This window comes from Camelus dromedarius, chromosome 14 (genome assembly GCF_036321535.1).
Source record: "Camelus dromedarius isolate mCamDro1 chromosome 14, mCamDro1.pat, whole genome shotgun sequence".
In the NCBI taxonomy this organism is placed as follows: Eukaryota; Metazoa; Chordata; class Mammalia; order Artiodactyla; family Camelidae; genus Camelus; species Camelus dromedarius.
Genome location: NC_087449.1, coordinates 67,439,462 through 67,458,219, shown reverse-complemented (window position 1 = coordinate 67,458,219; position 18,758 = coordinate 67,439,462). Strand labels below are relative to the sequence as shown.

Here is an 18,758-nt window from a genome sequence, read left to right as displayed (position 1 = left end):
AATCCAATTACTTCCAGATTCGCTGCTGTATTCAAAATGAGGGTTCTGAGCTGCTGATTTCTCTATCAAAACATGCCAAATAAAAGGAAACCAGCTAAATTAATCGTAACGATTTATGTAACAACAACGCTGGCAGCTGTGGGACTGGGGCCTTGTCGTGTGCCCGGCCCGGCCACTCGGAGGCAGGGACCGCTGGTGCCCCCAGGGGATGGCTGACTGAGCCCCAGAGGCTGCAGAGGAGGGAGCGCCAATGGGGGCACCGTGGCCGGGAGGAGGCCTGCCCCAAGCCCAGCACCCCCAGCCTCCCTTGGAGGCCTCCTCACAGCCAGCCGGACTGCCCTCCTCCGCTGAGGACCGCTCATCCGGCCTCTCTCATGTCCCCACCCGCTGCGTTCTGCTCCCTCCCCTCCAATGGACAGAACAGTCTTTTGCTTGTTGGCTTATTTCTGCCTCCCCCACTACACCTCACACCTGAGGGCAGGAGCCCCTCCCCACCTCCGTGAGCACCGAGGGAGGGCCGTGCACGGTGACCGTGACCGCTGCCTGTGTCCACTGGGCCGTGGGCACCCGCTTGGCCCCTGAGAAGGACGTCGTCCATTCAGACACCCGCCGGCCTTACTGTAAAGGCAGAGATCTTACGGCCCGTGACTGCTTTATTCCATAAACTCATAACGTACAATCATTCTGTCCCCCCATTTCTTAGTTGCAAAATATGATACAGTCTTATTTAGGTATTTAGTCAAAAGTGGGAATTTTTCAGGTCGGAATGAGCACTCTGACCACCGTGATACAGAAGTTCCTGGCTCTGCTCCCCAAACCCGGGGAACCCTCAGAGTCCCTGCAGAGCTGTCTTAACAGCCTCAGCTCCAAGGACCCTCCCACCCCAGGCCAATAAGAATGGAGCCCAGGAATCGGCTTTTATTCAACGCTCCCCAGTAACTCTGGCTTGAAAACTTCCCTGGCTGGCTGAGAAGTCCGGCCCTCCTCTATTCTGTAACTAGGATTTGGCAGGAGCCCGCAAGAAAGAGGGACAGAGAATGGGGTTGCTCTCCCAGTGTCCCCAGGGCCCCTGCTGCATGGGGACCCCGGGGACCCCTCCTCACCAGCGCGCCCGGCCTGCGGCGGCCCGGCTCGGCTCCGCACTCCCGCAGGCGCACGGCCCGCATGCGCTCCAGCTTGCGCCTGCGGACGGCATCCCCCTCGCGGCCGGCGCCCTGGGGCCCCCGGCTCCCCTGCCGCGGCGGGGTGAAGAGCATCGCGGCCAGCTCGCTGTCCACATCAGCCAGCTTCTGCGCCTGGGCCACATTTTTCATTGCTGCAAGGTGCAAAGAGAGGGCCAGAGATTAAAGGGCAGACGTCACGCTCTTTGAGCAGCCATGGCTCCGAGCCTCCCTGAGCCACTTCACTCAGCGAGGAAGCTCAGAAAGCCTCAGCCTTTTCATAGACTCTAAGATGCTGATACCGGTGGAACCTGCACAACCCGCTCTCCACGGTGTCTCTCCTTCACCAGCCTCTCACATAAAGGAATTGTGCCTGGATCATTAGACGCAAACGTATTAATACCCTACTAGGGGATCTTCTAGGGGGAAAAGGTCAGGCTCTCGGGATCTCCAGAGCCCGCGACACCCTCACCCAGGACCACGACTCCAGAGGCTCTTAATCTTCACAGCAAACCCGGCACTGCCCAGAGGGGCCCCGACCTGCTGGCCCCGGGCTGTGGGTCTTATCAGTACTCTCAGGCCTGCTCCTGGAGGATGGGGACGCCCCGGTCCTCCAGCGACTCTCCATCCATGGTGGCCGGAGGTGAGACAGGAAGGGGGGCAGGGCATAGCCATTCATACCCAACCTCCACACTCAGGCCCCACATCTGTTTTCCTGCATCAGAGGGACCGGCTGGGGAGAAGAGGCACTGGCCCCAAAGCAGGAAACCCAGGTTCCAGTCCCAGTTCACCACCCTTAGCCACACAACTCGCCAAGCCACCTGCCTTGGTTTCTCAAAGTTAAAATGAGGAGGCTGGTCTGGGACAGACTAGCAGCCTGCCTGACCCACAGAGCACAAGTCCCTCTGAGGATCTGAATGTGTACGGGGCTCGCTCTCGGGGAGAACGTATGAGGACCCACAAACCTTCGGCTAGAATTTCAGGGAACTCCTGGGGTCCCAGAGGCCCCAGGATGGAACCAAAGTCCTCCTGGCCCTGATCCCCCACAGCTCTGGAATTCCCACCTGGAGCACAGGTCCAAGGCCAACAAAGTTGAGGGCCATCGTGGCAGATTTGGATTCACACACGATGACCTGCAGCGTTTGCCGGAGGCTGCTTAAAGGGCACCTTCCGCTCCTCATTCCAACAGCAAGTGTTTTACACTCGGGTCTGTGGGTCACTTCAAGCGGCCAGGAAAACACTCCCGCCAAGCCCAGGGCTCCCTCCCCGAAGCTCCCTGACAGTTTGCTCCTCCTTGTCCCAACGTGGGAGTTTCGAGTTAGCGTTTAAAACTCAGTCCATGTCTGTCCCGACCTTTCCTTCCTCTCCTCTTCCCCTGCAGGTGAGCAGAGACCCGAAAACAAATGCCACTCGTAGGGCGGTAGTTCTCTACAAAATAACCCTGGCGGCTTCCGCAGAGCACAGTCTGGCGAGCCCCGTCTGGCGAGCCCCGGGCTTGACGACCGCGGTGACGCGACGTGGCCTGCAGGGCACCGAGCCGCATGCTGACAGCCCGCCCAGGGGGGCGCGGGCCCCGCCGCGCGGGCTCCCGCGTGTGCCCCCCCGCCACACGCAGCCCTCCGCCCCTCGCTCCTCCCCACCCCCCTGCCCACCACCGGCCCGAGGGTCCCCCACTCTCTCCACTCACGTCTGGGGCCCCCGCACGTGAGGAGGCTGCCTCCCGGGAAGCCGCTGGCTCCGTCGCTCGGGATGACCCGTGACCTGGACGGCGGCAGTGAGCTGGGACTTCTCACTCTCTGCTCACACGAGTGACCTGGAGTGCAGACACCCCCCCCCACGTGAGCCGTTAAGACCGGAAAAGAGTCTGACAAAAGGCGTCAGTGCCCCGGATGCAGAGCCCTGGCTTCCAAACAGCCCATCCACACCCTCGGACCCTCTCAGGGCTGAGTCTGCTTTGCGTCTGAGAGACGGCGGAGACACCCGCTTTCCTTCCAGCTCTCCCCACTCCAGGTCCCCGTTCTCTACCCCCAGCAGCTGTCTGCCTCCCACCACGAGTCAGCAGCAGCCCCACAGCTCGGGCGGGAGGGCCACCTGCGCCCACCCAGGCCAGACAAGCGTCCCCGGGCCTATGCCTGGGGCAGGACTCCAGAGCCAGCCCCCATCTGGAACCACACCCCTCTCCTGCTGGTCCCAACAGCCTCCTCAACATGGGTTTCACAAGGTTTGATGCTCCACTCTTGCGCTCACCCAGTGAGACCCGCTTCTCCTCGCTGACCCCCCACTCACCCTCAGGCCCAGAGCTCCCCGCCCACACTGACACTTGCCACCCTCCTCCCTCCCTCCGGCCCCGCTTCCTGAGAACAAGCACCTGCTCTCGCCTCCGCTCTGAGGACCAGCAGGTGCCCTCCCCCAGGGCGGCACCGCACTCTCCCCAGGAACTTCCATCTCCGCCGCTGGGGCTGGGGTTGGGGCTGTCCAGCCTTTTGCCAAAACACAGTCCTCCTGTCTCCATGGGACCTACTTGTGACCCCCGACAGCAGCTCATCATCCTGGGGTTGTGAACCTGGTCCCCAAGAGAGGAAGCTGGTGTCGACCCCTCTTCCCACGGGGAAGCTCTCACATCTCAGGTTCTGCCTCGGCCCCTGAAGTCCAACAGGAGGGAATTCTAGGCGAGACAGACTCTCACACTTGCCGGCTTACCGACTGTTCGTGAACCTTCCCACGGCCATGCCGGTCACAGGCAGACATCACAGGAGGCACCAGAGTGTCCTGGGGGGCCCCTTCCCTAGCTCTCTCCACCCTAATCCGGCAGCTAATGGTTCCCTGAGTCACAGGCAGGAGGCCTGGGGCCCCCCCGGCTCTGGCTGAACTAAGGCTGGCCTATTGTCGGCCTGGTTGTAGCTCCACTGAGACACAGAAAAACCAAGGAGACTGCAGCTCACGGGGGCAGGTGACCAGCATCCTTGAAGCTCTGGCTCTCGGAAGGACCTGTGGTCCCCACAGCATGTGGATCAGCAGGACCACACAGTCACCTTCCCCACTGACAAGGGCTGTCCTGGGCTTCATTACCACGTCCTCCTACTGCGTTTGTACTTGGGGCACTGGTTTGTTTAGAAGGTGGGACAGTAAACGAGATACACTGAATTCACATCTGCACACCTGCTCAAGGACCATACAGGGGCGGAGGTGCTGGGCCTCACTGGGCACAATCTGTGACCTGACATCACTGAGGTTTTCTGCCCCTTCCGTGGGACAGGAGGTCACAGCTGGGGACCGACTCACTGCTGCGGAGCAGAGATTGCTGTCCAAGCTGCAGGGCTCCCGACGCAGCCATGCAGCCATCCCACACTCGGCTGCGGGAGCAGAGCACGGTGCCACCATCCGCCCCAACCCAGGTCATCTGCCAAAGTCTACACCACCAGGTTCGCCTCCGACCCTGAGAGCACTGGTACTTGACCGTGGAGCCCTGCCCCCCCAGGGAGGCCCCTCGGGAGACCTGCCGACACAGGGACAGCAGAGCTCCCAGGGGAACCACGACCGGGATCACAGCAATAAGAGACAGGAACGCGGCTCTTGCGACCTCTGGCTGACTGAAGGTCACTGGAAGACAGCCGCAGACGCCGCCGTCGAGAGCACCAGGAAGCTCGCCAGAGCCAAGAAGCCGCCAAGCACAAGCCCACCTCCCAGGAAAGTCACAGGGGGCCTGGGGTGTCCCGGGGCCCCGATCCACGGTCTCCCGCTTGAAGCTGGTGGTGAATGCAGAGGCCGGGGCGCTGCCCAGGCAGGAGCTGACCCTGCCTCTGTCCCCCAGAGGCTCACACAGCTGTCACCCAATCTGCTGGCCTGTGGCTGCTACCTGGTGCAGAACAACCAGTTTTATAAAGAAATAAAAGCCACGACACTTCTTTTTTTTTTCAAAAAATGCAAAGCGTGCAAAGGGAACGACAGAGCGGCCGCGCTGGTGCACGCGTGCTGCGCGCGGCGTCTGTCCCGCGGCGTCTGTCCCGCGGCATCCCCCTTCCCGTTTGCCTCCGAGCCTCTCAGGCCGGGTGTCTCAGACTCTCTTTCCCATGAGCTTATCTCTCTCTTGCAGGCAAAGTATGAAAATGACAATTTAAGATAACATATAATGGAGCTAATCTTTCTCCTGAAGATAAGATTCTAAAACCTGGAGTCACCGCACATTTGTGGGCCGGTGAATTAAATATAAAAATATCCAGCACAACCTCGGAAGCAGGATGTGTCTACAGACTCCCTCGGCCGCGTGAGCTTCTGAATCATGTCTGCGTCTCATTTGTGACTCGTTTATTGCTCCAGAACCTGATTGACTTTTGCCGTTTCCATATTGTCTATCTTCGGGGCTGCCTTGGATCCTACATTTGTAAACAAGCGAGCAGAAACCTCAAGCCCGGCTTAATGAGCTGTGCGCTCGCTCCTCCTGCTGCTCGGCCCCAGCTCCGCCTGCCCCCGAGCTGTCGGCATGGGTAGATGTGGCCCACAGGACTCCAGGCTTTAAAACCAGGCTGGGTTTTAAGGGATGGAAAATTCCCCACTAAAACGACAGAGAGATCTGAGTCCCATCCAGACAGACACGGCTCCGGAAACCTCTGATGGCTTGGTTTCATCTTGCTTTCTGTTTTCCCCAGAAAAACCCCAATCCCACCACAGTCCCCTCCACGGAAACCGAGTGGGCTTGTCACAAGTCCCATGACGGCGCATGCTGCCCCTCTGCCCTGAGGCCAGCACCGGCAGGCACGCCCGGCCTAACATCCCCTGTGCGGGCAGGGGCCTCAGTCGAGCCTCCAGAGTATCCGGGCAGGACCATCCTCGCCACACCCTGCCCACCGGCACGAGGAAGGAGGATCAGGGCTTTCCTCGGGGTCTCTGACCAGCATCTCTGGGGACACCGCCTGACGGAAGGTCAGGGTGCAGGCTTTAAAGAAGGGCGGGCCTCTGCCCTCTGATCCCAAGCCACACGGAATTTAGGGAGCATTTCTCTTCTCTCTCCTCCATGATGAGGCGGCTCTGTGAGCTGAGACTCCAGATGAAACTCTCCAGGGACCAGTCATCTATTTGAGGATGGTCACGAGACGCCCCATGGAGAGGATCAAGAAACAAAGCGTGGGCAAGTCTGAGGCAGCTGGTGATGCCAAACCCCGATCAGAAACCAGGAACAGCAAACCACTGCAGGGCAGGCTCCACGGTCAAGACCAGGCTCAGTGCTCAGGGCCAAGCGAATGGGAGCTTTTCCGAATTCCTACTGAGCGATGAGGCCCCGATGTGAGCACCGCCCTGAGGGGGCTCACGCCCCAAACAGGAAGAGGGGGAGCCGCCCGGGACACAACAGCCAAGGGGCCAGGACTCTTACCCACGTTGGCCAAGGTCAGGTGCAGCCGGCCCTTCACCACCGTGTGGACGTCGATGGGCTTGACGCTGCCGAACCTGGTCACGTCCCCGCTCAACACCACAGCGTCCTGCTCGTACTCAGTGGCCACGACCTCCAGCTCATGCGAGACCTGCACAGCCGGCCGCCCTTGGCGGAGGAGATGCTGCAGAGGAGAAAGGACGATCAGGGCGGCCGCGGCGGGGACCATCTGCCTCTGAAAACCTGAGTCCTTGACATCGGGTCTTTTCCACAAATTCTTCAGTAAAGTGCAACCCGGCTCACCCACTGAGCAGACCCCAGGGATGCAGAGGCGGGCCTGGCGGCCACCACAAACCACCCCCCTCCCCGCCGTGGGGAGAGGACAGGACCCGAGCACAGAACAAGGCGGGGAGGCTGAGTGAGCCCACCTCCCCATCAGTGGGCGCTCCGAGGTCGCCGCCAGACCCCTCAGGACAGAGATGTGCCTCAGGGCAGGGAAGGCTGGGGGCACGAGAGGCCAGGCCCGGGGGGCAGTGGCTTCAGTGTGGCTGGAAGGCAGGCAGCGGAGCCTGAGGAGGGGCGGTGGGGCGGCCAGGCCAGGTCAGAGCCGGGCCACAGCAGACCCTCCTGACCACGCGCTCCTCTGCCGATCAGGCTGAGCCCCTCAGTCCTCTGTTTGCGCCAACGGGCAAGTGAAGCCCTCGGGGAGGGAGGGCTGGACCCCTCTTCCCGTGCGGCCCTGGGAAGGTCGCCGGCGCCTTGAGGAGTGGCTGTCACACACAAAGGGCAGCATGGGGCCAGAGGAAGGGCCAGAGGAAGGTCCAGCTTCCAGAACTCTGGCACTTCCCCCCCTCCATCACTCCATCACTACGTGGTCCTGCTGCCCATCTCTGGGGTGGACAGGCCCAGACCGGGTCCCTCCTTAGTGGGTCAGGGGCCGGCAGCTGTGTAGACCCTGGTAGGTCAGCAGTACTTGTCCACAGCACCCACATAACACTGACACGTGCGTGGTTCTGGAGAACAGGCGTCAGGGGGCATTTTCACAGCCCATCACTCACTGCCCCCGTCCCCTCCCTGAAGGCGGGCCTCTGAGGGCCGAGCCAGGCCCTCGGGTAACAAGGCCGACGGGAGCTGCTCGCAGGGAACGTATGTTCTCCCCATGGAAGGAGCAGACGGTGACACTGCCTGGCAGGCTGGGTTACAGGAGGAACTGATGGAGCCCAGCATTACAGAGTTAAGACTCTGCGAACATCTTTTCCTTTTGGAAAAGAGAGGGCTTGGCAGTGCTTTTAACTTGCGGACAAAGAAGCCAGACCCTTGGACGATGCCCGGTGCTGGGCAATGACCAGCCCTGCCTGGCAGACAGACCTCCCAGAGCAGACCCCCGGGGAACCAGCCGCTACCTTCAGCTGAACGACGGCAGACCCGACGAGGAGCAGGGCGTCTCCGTCCCAGACGTCGATCTGCAGGGTGTGCAGGGCCAGGTAGCGGGCGAACCAGCGCTGCTCTCCAGGCCTCAGGAACCCGGGGTCCACCAGGTACTTCCGCTGAAAGCCAGGAGCCCCTGCTCAAAGAGGCCCCACATGTGTCCAGAAGTAATTGGAGTCATTTATCATCTTTACACTTGGAGGAGTTTTCTGCTCTGGCCATGATTACTAATTTCTGCTTCTGTCATAGCTACAGCTTAATAAATACATTAATCAAAATAGTATAAAATATCCAAATTAACAAAGTGGAGAGTCGTGTTCAGAAGACTCCATTTCTTTCTAATATATACAATAAATTTCCTCCCTAAATAAGATGGATGGTTTTCACCAAATCCTTGTGACACAGTATAGGCTGGTCAAGGACAAATGCCCGATGGGGCCGGCCAGGGAGCAGGATTCCGGGCGCAGAGGATTTGGGGAGAAATGCAGACTATGTCTTCTGTTAAAAATGGGATATTCTCTCTCTCACACACACACACACACACACACACACACACACATACACACACAGGCACACGCACACACAGATACACACATGCACACACATACACATGCACGCACATACACACACGCACATACACACATGCACACACAAGCACACACATGCAAATGCACACATACACACGTGTACACACGCATACACACATGCACACACGTGCAGAGCTCAAACTGAGATCGAGCTTAGCACACGGTGCTCAGGCGACCCCAGAGCCCCCACCCCTAATGTGAGGTCCCTCCTGGTATCACTTCTCACTAAGAGATGGCAGCCAGACTGTGGCCCCATCCTGCCCTCACTTTTTCGAAGTGGCATCATTATTAATCCCAAACTGACAAAAATGTAAAAATTGAAAAAGAATATGAAAAGGAAAATATGTATCTATGAATGTATAACTGAATTACCATGCTGTACATTATTAGAAATTAACACATTATAAACTGACTAATCTTCAATTCAAAAAAATGGAAGGAAAACCAAACTGACAAAAATATCACTGAAATCACCTTAGTTAAGGTGCAGGAGCAGCAATGCAGGGGAAACAACACGAAAACACTTGCGCCCTTTCTGTCAACCACGTGACAGTACTTACATGGCCCCCGATGTGCGGAACCCTAACCCTGGGTTAGGCCCTGGCCAGGCTGAGACCCCACCCACACACCTAAAGCCACTGCGGCCCCGAGGGGGCCCGCACAGCACCCACTCCACTCTCCTGCAGCCCAGGACAGTGTCTTCAGTGGAAGCAGTGAAGTGGGTCAGGACCGGATGCAGCTCTAGGAGATGAGGAGGAGTGGAAGGAGGCCCCCGAGGGCCCAGGGGACAGGCAGCAAGGGCCAGCTGCGTGCACAGAAGCACCTCGCAGGGTGGAGGAGCAGCGAGCAGTCATGACAAAGGCCAACGGAGGGGCTGGGAATGACCCCATGCAGGCCAGTCCCCAGTGTCACATCTCAAGTGTCCCAACCAAGTCACAGGGCTAGTGGTAGCCAAGGACACCCGCCGCTCTGCCCCAGTCCCGAGAACTACGCAGCCTGTAGCATCCGTCAGAGTTATGACGCCACTTCAAGACGGGAGCCCAGAGGCCGGCTCCTCAAGACGCAGTGGGGACTGGAATGAGGACCTCACAGCACTGACCGCGGCGCCCGCCTGCTGGGCCCACCGGGGCGGCGGGGGAGAGGGTGCAGCACCGACCCCCACGCTGGTCAGACTGCTGCTCCAGGACGCAGAACGTCTCTGGACTTTGTGGGCCGACCGACCTCCCAAATGACACCTACCGACACCCTTCCCTAGCGCCCTCCACGCTCCACCTCCAACATCCCCCAGGCCCCCAGACTCACCACCACTGGGCTCTCCACCCAGACTTGCACTTGTGCCTGAACGCAGCACATCCCACCTGGACCCTCTGTCTCCTGGCGTCAACCAGAAGTGCTACCCTGGCACCACCTCCTCCCCGTGCCCTGGCCGAGCTGGCTCCTCCCACCCCAACATCACCACATCCCATCAGCTGCCTGGTCCTCTCAATACAACCATTAAGGCACATGCAGCAAATGGTTTCTGCACCCCCACCACACGCCAGGCCCTGTGTGGGGTCATGTGGGAGAACAGGATGGACGGGGTCCCTGCCCTGATGGACCCACTGAGCCAGAGCTGGCAGTGGGCTGAGTGCATGCGCACACGGGGGCCATCCTGGTCTGGGCACTGGCCCAGGCCCCTCATGATGGACTCTCTCAATTCTTCCCCACTGTAGGCTTGGACCCCTTCACTCCTGTCCAGTTCAGACAGCCGGCTCCTCAGTGGCCTTCCCTGAGGTCCAAGCTCCCTGCAGCCCATCCCATGGCACTGCCAAAGCACCTACAAAAGGACTTGCATCAGCTTCATCCTACTCAAAAATCGGCAATGCCACTGACCACTGACTCAACTGAGACAGACTCCCAGGGACAGTGGCACCTCCCTCCAGGTCCACTCAGGCTCCCGGGCTCACCCCCTTCGCCCCTTCACAAAGGCCATGCCCGAGCCCAGCCAGGACCCTTACTGCACTGCAGTCCAGCCCCACTCCCACGTGCAGGCCTGATGGATGCTATTCCTCCAGCTGGACGGTCCTCCCACCCCTCGTCTCAGTCTCCACCTCTCCTTCATGACACCCCGTGCTCTGTGAAGGCAGCCACAATTCCCCTGATGCTGAACACTTTACAGTACTTCAGGCGACAACTCACGATGAATGTGTAGCAGCTACGAATATCCATACACCAAGCAACAAGGCAGAAATCCAGAGACACAAGAAGAAACAGATGAAAACACAGCACCACTGGAGACTAAATAGCCACTTTCTTTGCAAGACAGGTCAAGTGGACAATAAATAAGGATTCTGAAGACCAGACCAGCTAATTCGTAGGGTAGAGAGTACACGTACACGTGTGACATTGTACCTCAATAACAGAGAATACATCTTCTCACGTGTATTTGGAACGTTAGTAAAAACTTACCGTGTATTATACCACAAAGAAAGCCTAAATATGCTCCATAAGGTAGAAATATTACAAACCATATTCTCTGATCACAATGCAACAAACTTGAAACTGGAAAAAAATTTTCAAAACAAACTTACTTACTCTTAAATAATTCTTTATCAAAAGGGAAAACACAATCGAAACAGATTTTCTGGAAAAATAGCAATGAAAATACTACTTACCAGAATCACCAAAACACAAAGCAATAATCAAAGGAAAATTCATAGCTTTGAATGCTTTTATCCATACGAATGAAAGGATTAAAATAAATGAATTAAGCAACTCGAACAAATCAGGGAAATAACAATAGAGAATACCAAAAAGAAAGCAGAAGGAAGGTTATGACAAAGATAAATGCAAAATTTAATTGATTAGAAAATGAGAAAACGTGTGTATGTGTGACTGAAGCATGGTGCTGTTACTCCAGAAATTGACACAACATTGTAGACTGACTACATACCTCAATTAAAAAAAAAATCCAAAAACCAAGAAAACAGCCAAATCCATTTGAGTGTACACTGCAGCGTCTTCAGAAGACAGGGAAGCAGAAATGAGCAGATGGAAGGACATCCCTGTTCCCGGGCAGGTCAGCTCCCATCCGGTGAGGGCAGTGGTCCCCATGTTCACCTATGAACTCACCAGAACCCCAGAAAACAGCCTAACAAGTTTGCGTGGAAAATTAAACCAGCAAGATTGCCCACGAGGAGCCCTCCAGAAAGAACAGGCTTCAGGCCACTGCTGGCACAGTGTGACCTCTCTGTGTGTAGACAGACAGCCCTGATGAAGAGCTGGTCAACTCAGGCCAACCCAGCCGGGAGCCAAGGATGCCTTTTACCTTTTTAAGGGCTGTGAGAAACAAAAAGAAGGAGAAGAAGGAAGTGGGAGCTCATATGCGACCCAGAAAATCTAAAATATTTTTGATCTGGTCCTTAACAGAAATCCATTTGCCAACCTCTGGTCTAATGGAAGGAACAAGAAAAGGCAGAAATAAACCCAAGTAATAAACAAATTTTGGTATATGGTAAGGGTGGCTCTCAAGTCACTGGGGAAAAAGATGAACTTTTTAATAAGCAGTACTGGGTCAAACGGATAAACATTTGGAAAAAGATAAACTGATTCCTATCGGCCATCTCACAGCAGGAGAAACTGCACGTAGGTCAGAAATCTAAATGCACCAAGTGAAAGCTGCAAGTCCTGGAAGAAAACGTGTGCGAACCTCTATGAGCGAGGGGAGACGAAAGCCTTCGCATCCAGGACGCGGGCATCCAGAAGCAGGGAGACTTTTGCACTGGACTACACGAAAGCAACATGTGTCACAGCAGAGCCCACCATAAGCAAAGCAAGACGACTAAGGACAAAGCAGGAAACATATTTGCAACTTACATCATAGGCAGCAGTTAATCTCCCTAATAAATAAAGTTCCCCAGAGGGCAGAAGAGAAAAATCTGACAGAAAAATGGGAGAAGATGTGAATAGAAGTCTGCAGATAAAAGACAAAAGATGTCAACTTCATTCATTATAACGGAAACGCACATTAAAACTTCACTAAGATCCGGCTCACATCAATCAGATGGTAAAAGTTCACATTTACAAGAAAAAAAATTGTGTAATTGTGTTTGGTGATGGATGTGAACTAGACTTGTTGTGGTGATCATTCTACAATTTAAAAAAAAAAATTTAAAGCATGTTCATAGCAGCATTACTCAAAAGAGCCAAAACCTGGAAATGATTCACACGTAGAATGGATAAATACTGTGGAATATTCAGACAATGGGTTTCTATACAGCCAAGGTCACGGACAAACTACTGCTATATACAGCAACATGGATGAATCTCACAGACGTAAGAGTGAAATAAGTTAGATTCAAAAGGCTATGTACAATCTGATCCTGTTTAAGTTCAAAAAACAGGCAAAACTGATCTAAAGCAACAGAATTCAGAAGAGCAAAATTTTGTAAAAATCATACCTTTTACAAAAATTAACTCAAAATGGACCTTAGATCTGATTGCAAAATGCAAAACTATAAAACTCCTAGAATGTAAGGTAAGACAAAAGCGAGGCGACCTCGGGTTTGGTAATGACTTCACAGATACACCACCAAGAGCGTGATTCATAAAAGACATAATTGATAAGCTGGATGTCATTAAAATTTGAAACTTCTGCTCTGTGAAAGATACTATTAAGAGAATGAAAACGATAAACCACGGGCTGGGAGAAAACAGTTACAAAATATATATGCGATGAAAGACTTGTATCCAAAGTACACAGAGAACTCTTAAAACACAACGAGAAGGAAACAAACAACCCAAATTAAAAGGGGGCTAAAGATCTGAGCAGACATGTCACCAAAGAAGATACACAGACAGCAAGTAAGCAGATGAAAAGATGCACCGTATCATCTGTCATCAGGGAACTGTAAATTAAAACAACAGTGTGGCACCACTGCACACCTACTCGAACGGCCAAAATCCAGACCACTGGCAGCACCAAACGCTGGCGAGGACAAGGAGCAACGGGAACGTTCCTTCATCGCGGGTGGGAAGGCAGCATCCTGCAGCCGCTCTGGAAGACACTTGGGCAGTTTCTCCCCAGACTTAGCCTGCTTTTGCTACGGGATCCAGCAACTGGGCTCCCAGGTATTTACCCAGATGAGTTGAAAATGTACGTCCACACAAAGTCCTGAACGACAAAGAGCTGGGAGCAAGCAAGACGCCCTTCAGTAAGTGCATCCAGACAACAGAGTATTATTCAGTGCTAAAAATAAATGCAGCATCAAGCCACAAAAGGACACGGAAGAACCTTAAATGCGTATTATTAAGTGAAGGAAGCCAATCTGAAAAAGCATATACTACATCAACTGTATGGCATCCCAGAAAAGGCAAAACTACGGAGACAGCAGAAAAGTCAGTAGCGGACAGGGTGGAGCACAGGGGATATGCGGGGCAGTGAAATTACTCTGCATGATACCATAACAGTGGGTATGTGATGTTGTTAAGTTTGTCAAAATCCACAGAACGCACACCACCAAGAGTAAACCCTAGCGTGAACTAGGAGCTTTAGTTAATAATAATGTTTTAATATTGGTTTATCAGTTACAACAAATGTACCACGTCAGTGTAAGAGGCTACTAGTGGGGGAACTTCGGGGGTCACAGCGGGTGGTGTATGGGAACCCTCTATACTACCTGCTGAATTTCTCTATAAATCTAAAAATTCTCTACCAAGTAAAATCTATTAATTTTTTTAAATTCATGGAACGGTGCACTTTGACGTATGCATGCTCTATTTCAACAACAAAAGAAAACATGTCTTAAGCGAGGCCCACGAAAGACGTATTTTCTGGGGACTTGAGGGACTAGGCCCATGCAGAGAGGACCCCCCCCAAGTTTGAGCTGCTGAAGGAAGCCCAGATCTGCCCAGTCAGAGGTACATTTGGCAGAGACTCAGCCGTGTAAGAAACTGCAAAGAATGGGTTTTTTTTTTTAACTTTAACTTAAGAATTCTGCACTTTGAATTTTAATTCACCACGACAAGAAAATTTGATTTTGAAGCTTAATTTCTTTGGACTTCAACTTGCAGGGAAATTTAATTTTTGTACTAATTTCTCTCCAGGCAATTCACGAGGGAAAGGGGTTTATAGTCAAATCAGGGGCAGCTCTAAGTGGTTGGCCTTTTTTATTGCGTTATCTTAACGCTACCATTTAACCTCATTGCAGAACCTCTGATGAGCCACACTGGATAAAGCGTCTGGATAGAATTTAGATGGGAAATCGAGAAGGGAATGAGTTTGCAGCAAGGAGTGCGGAGGAACCTTGAAATCAACACATTATTCAGATCCATTTCAGAGCCTTCTGGGGACATAAACTGTCTCCCACTGATCGCCGGAGGACTAATTAGCAAAGGAAAGGTGGAAAAGGAGAAGTGGTCCCAGGAAGGCTGGGAAACCTCCCCACTGGTGACTGGTCCCCTCCCCCAAGGAGGGCCACACCCCTGGCTGGCCATAAACTCCATAGTTAAGCCAGGGAGCTGAGAGAACAAAACCCAGGAAGGACGCAGGAGAGCACCCTTCCCCAGTCCCACCTCCAAGCAGAGGGGCCTCCTGTCCCGCCTCTGCCCTGCACGTGCTCCTCTCCAGGGCAAGCAGCGCAGGGCCGGTGGGTCTGCTCACTCCTCCCTCGTCTCTTCTTTTCAGATTTGTCGGCAGGAAGAGAGGATGCTGGGGTGCACAGGTGAGCAGGGGCGGCAGGGTCTGAGGCTAACTGCGGCTGTCCAGCCCGACCTCGGCCTGTGGCTCACCCAGCGGGGGTACACGCCAGCACACCCAGGCCTCGGACTAACTGCATTCCCACCACGGCTCGGACTCTGTCCCCTGGTTCTGACCTTGGACAAGGGAACAGAGCCTTGTTGTACCTGCAACCCCTCACGCCCCACAGCTCGGCTAACTCTGTTTCTTTCTTTTCTAAACATGTACGCTCACTTTTTAATTTCCTTCCTTCTACTTTTATCGGGTTTGTCCCATTGTTGTTTTTTTCACCAAACCTCTTTGAGTGGAACAATTAGATCAGCATATTAAAATAGACTTCCTTCTTTCCCAATATAAGCATTTAAAGCTGCGAATTTCCTGGTCATTATCATTTTTACTTGTTAGTTTTGATAGGCAATATTACTTTGTCGTTCACTTCTAAATAGCCATCTCTAAATTGATTTCTTCATTGACCTAGGGAAAAATTAGAAGTATGTTTTAAAATTCAAAAAAATCCAGCAGTTTGGAGCCTTCTGTGGGGAGGCAGTGACTGACTTCTGGCCTCGAGGTATTGTGGTCAGAGGATGCTGCAAAATTAGTAGATACAGGTTCTCTTGGTAAATAGCCGTATCTGCTTGGGGGCCTAAAATATGTACATATATATGAATAATCAGTTTTTATAAGTTTCAAAGTATGCTTGAAATAATGCGTATTCTCTAAAGTGGCTGTATGGGTTTTATAAGATCTTTTTAAATTGTATTTCACAACATCCTATTCTTTCTTTCTGCTGGATCTATCAATGTACTGACAGAAGGGTGTCAAACTCTCCTGTGTTCAGAGGATTGTCAGTTTCTCCTCGTAAAGCCCAGCACTTTGTCCCTCGTGACTGGAGGCTGTGTTTTTAGAAGTTCACAGACTCAGAATCGGGTTTTCCCAGCAATTTACTTTCCCGGTTATGACCCAGCAGGCTTCCTGATCCTGGCACCGCACTTGCCTGCTGTCACTTGTGCCCGATGTTCATGATGTTAAACTACTCTCATTTGGTATTTTAATACGTCTTGTTCTCCACCTGTTACTTTCTACTCAGGAGGCAGCACGGGTTTGGATCCCAGCTCCGTCCCTTACCAGCCACGTGACTGACCCAACACAGGGCAGAGGGCCACCAAAAACATCGACGTATGTCGTATGTTTCACTCCACTAGAATTTAAATCCGTCCATTTATAGTGATACCTGGAAAAAAAAGTCACTGGCCCCACCCGTGAAGAATGCTGGGAACTGTCTCATTATTTTGAAAATTAGTAGAATCAAGCATTACTCTGCCTTCCCTGTGTGAACTGTGTGTCAAGGTAACCACAGAGCTGAAGAGGGGAAGTTCCCCTTGAAGGAAGTATTCCAGCCAACAGACGAAGATGTGCTCTGGGAGTGAGACGTCACCGCTGTGCAACCTCGAATGAAGCCATCAGTTCAGGAGCCCTGGTCCTGACGGCCCCCAATGGAGCACGAGCAGCCGCAGGTGTCATGCGGCTGCAGAGAGAGGGGACCCACCACCAGCTGCGGAGGATTCTTGCCCCAAACAGAAAGCATGTGTCTGCTCATGCGTCTGCACCTAGCTCCCGATTTACAGGAAAAAGCGGGGGTCGAGGAACACCGCCAACGTCAGCGCTGGGACACAAAACCTAAGTGCAGGTGGCGGGGAGCTCTAGGGCACCAGCTACGCGGCCACTTCAACAGATAAAGCAAAACAAAAACAGCAGAGATGGGATGGTGACGGCAACTACGGCTAGAAAGAGCTGCAGAATCACACCAACGTACGGGCCTTCCTGAGACCCGGACTGAATAAACTACTTTTACAGGAGGATGTGCATAAGTTATATAGCAATCCTATGCCGTTTCTTTTTTTTTTTTTTTAATTGAAGTTTAGTCAGTTACAATGTGTCAATTTCTGGTGTACAGCAGAGTGTCCCAGTCCTGCATATACGTACATATCCCGATTGAATAAACTATTAAAAGATTTTATGGCAGTATTTTTTTATTATTTATGATGGGAAATGTTAATGTTGGCTAGATATTTGATGATATTCAGTCATTATTTCAGGTGGGGTAATATTACTGAGTCTATGTTTTCCAAAAAAGACTCCTTAACTTTGGGATTAGCAGCAGATACACAATACTATACATAAAACAGATAAACAACAAGGACCTGCTGTAGAGCATAGAGAACTATATTCGATTTCTTATAGTAACACATAATGGAAAAGAATCTGAAAAAATAAGTACATGTATGTATATGTGTAACTGAATCACTTTGCTGTGCACCTGAAACTAACATTGTAAATCAAGTACACTTCAATAAAAAATAAAAATTTTTTTAAAAGCTCTCGTTTCTTAAATATATACAAGAAAATATAGACCAAATTGTATGCTGTCTGGGATTTGCTTCAGAGAGCCCCGGTTTGGGGAGGGGTCTGGGCGGGGGTGTTGCTGATCATCGTCAGAGCTGAGAGGCAGAAGTGCGGATTCATCGTACTATCCTCTCAGATTCTGTACGTGCTTGAAATTATTCATTGCACAATCTTTCTTAAATAAGAAAATTCACAGAGCCCGGCACTGGATTTCATGTTTGCCAGGGGCAGGGGCACTCACCAGCATCCAAGGAGCCGTCCTTATGAACTGGGACGAGGATGTGGGGCAGGGAGCCGGAGCTGGTCCTCCCGGCCTCCTCCAGCTTCACCAGCTGCAGCCGCGGCGTGGTCTCGGGCGGGAAGCGGTAGAACTGGAAGGTGAAGTACACGGTCTTCGGCCACGGCGCTGCCTGGCGGTCCTGGGGCACCCTGGCTCCAACGACAGCTCCGCGTCAGTCAAGTACCCAGGCAGAGAACCCGGGCTCTCACCACGCACGCACACAGCAGCATCCCTATGGTGACCTCGGGGAGCCCGCCGGACCTGCCCCCAGTTCAGGCGTGGCTGGAGAAACCTGGTCTCGGAGCTACATCCGTGCCCGGGGACCGGCCAACTCGCTGTCCCTGTTTTCATTAAGGACCACAGCAGACCGTCAAAGCAGGTCTTACAGCATTTGGAAATGGCTGCGGGTGGGTCCGAGCCAAACAGAAATAAAGACAGACAGCACTCCTTAACCTAATGTGACCCGATCACAGAGTTCCGCCAGGTCAGAACCACACATAAGTTCTTCCTCCACACAAGAAACGCAAAAGCCAGGCAAAGAGTAACAGACAAAATAGTCAAGGATCCACCTGCTAAAGGCAAGAAACTGTAGCACGATTTCATTGCTTTGTAGGCAGTCTGATTCTTCCTTTTGAGGGTTGAATTTCACAGGATCCGCAGGATTCACGGCCTCGGCTGGTTGCTGATTGGCGTCCAAAATCTCGGGAAAGCCGGCCGACTGCAGCAGGACCATGGATGCTCGCGAGAGCTTCCCCCCAGAGCTGGAACAGGAAGACCCCCTGAGCCAGCCTCCAGGACAGGGCCGGCCGAGAGGCAGCAC

The 18,758-nt window shown here is 53.2% G+C and overlaps 1 protein-coding gene across 5 annotated transcripts in view; it reads right to left on the bottom strand.

Annotated features, from left to right (window-relative positions):
* NPHP4 (nephrocystin 4) overlaps positions 1–18,758 on the bottom strand; it is a 103,481-nt gene that overhangs the window by 14,064 nt on the left and 70,659 nt on the right. For all 5 annotated transcript variants that reach the window (XM_064494131.1, XM_064494130.1, XM_064494132.1 and 2 more), the window contains 6 exons: positions 18,508–18,699; positions 17,900–18,087; positions 7,929–8,089; positions 6,529–6,709; positions 2,848–2,973; positions 1,104–1,315 (listed from right to left, as the gene is read on the bottom strand). In XM_064494131.1, coding sequence (XP_064350201.1) covers positions 1,104–1,315; positions 2,848–2,973; positions 6,529–6,709; positions 7,929–8,089; positions 17,900–18,087; positions 18,508–18,699 — 1,060 coding nt within the window. The remainder of the gene's footprint in view (positions 1–1,103; positions 1,316–2,847; positions 2,974–6,528; positions 6,710–7,928; positions 8,090–17,899; positions 18,088–18,507; positions 18,700–18,758) is intronic.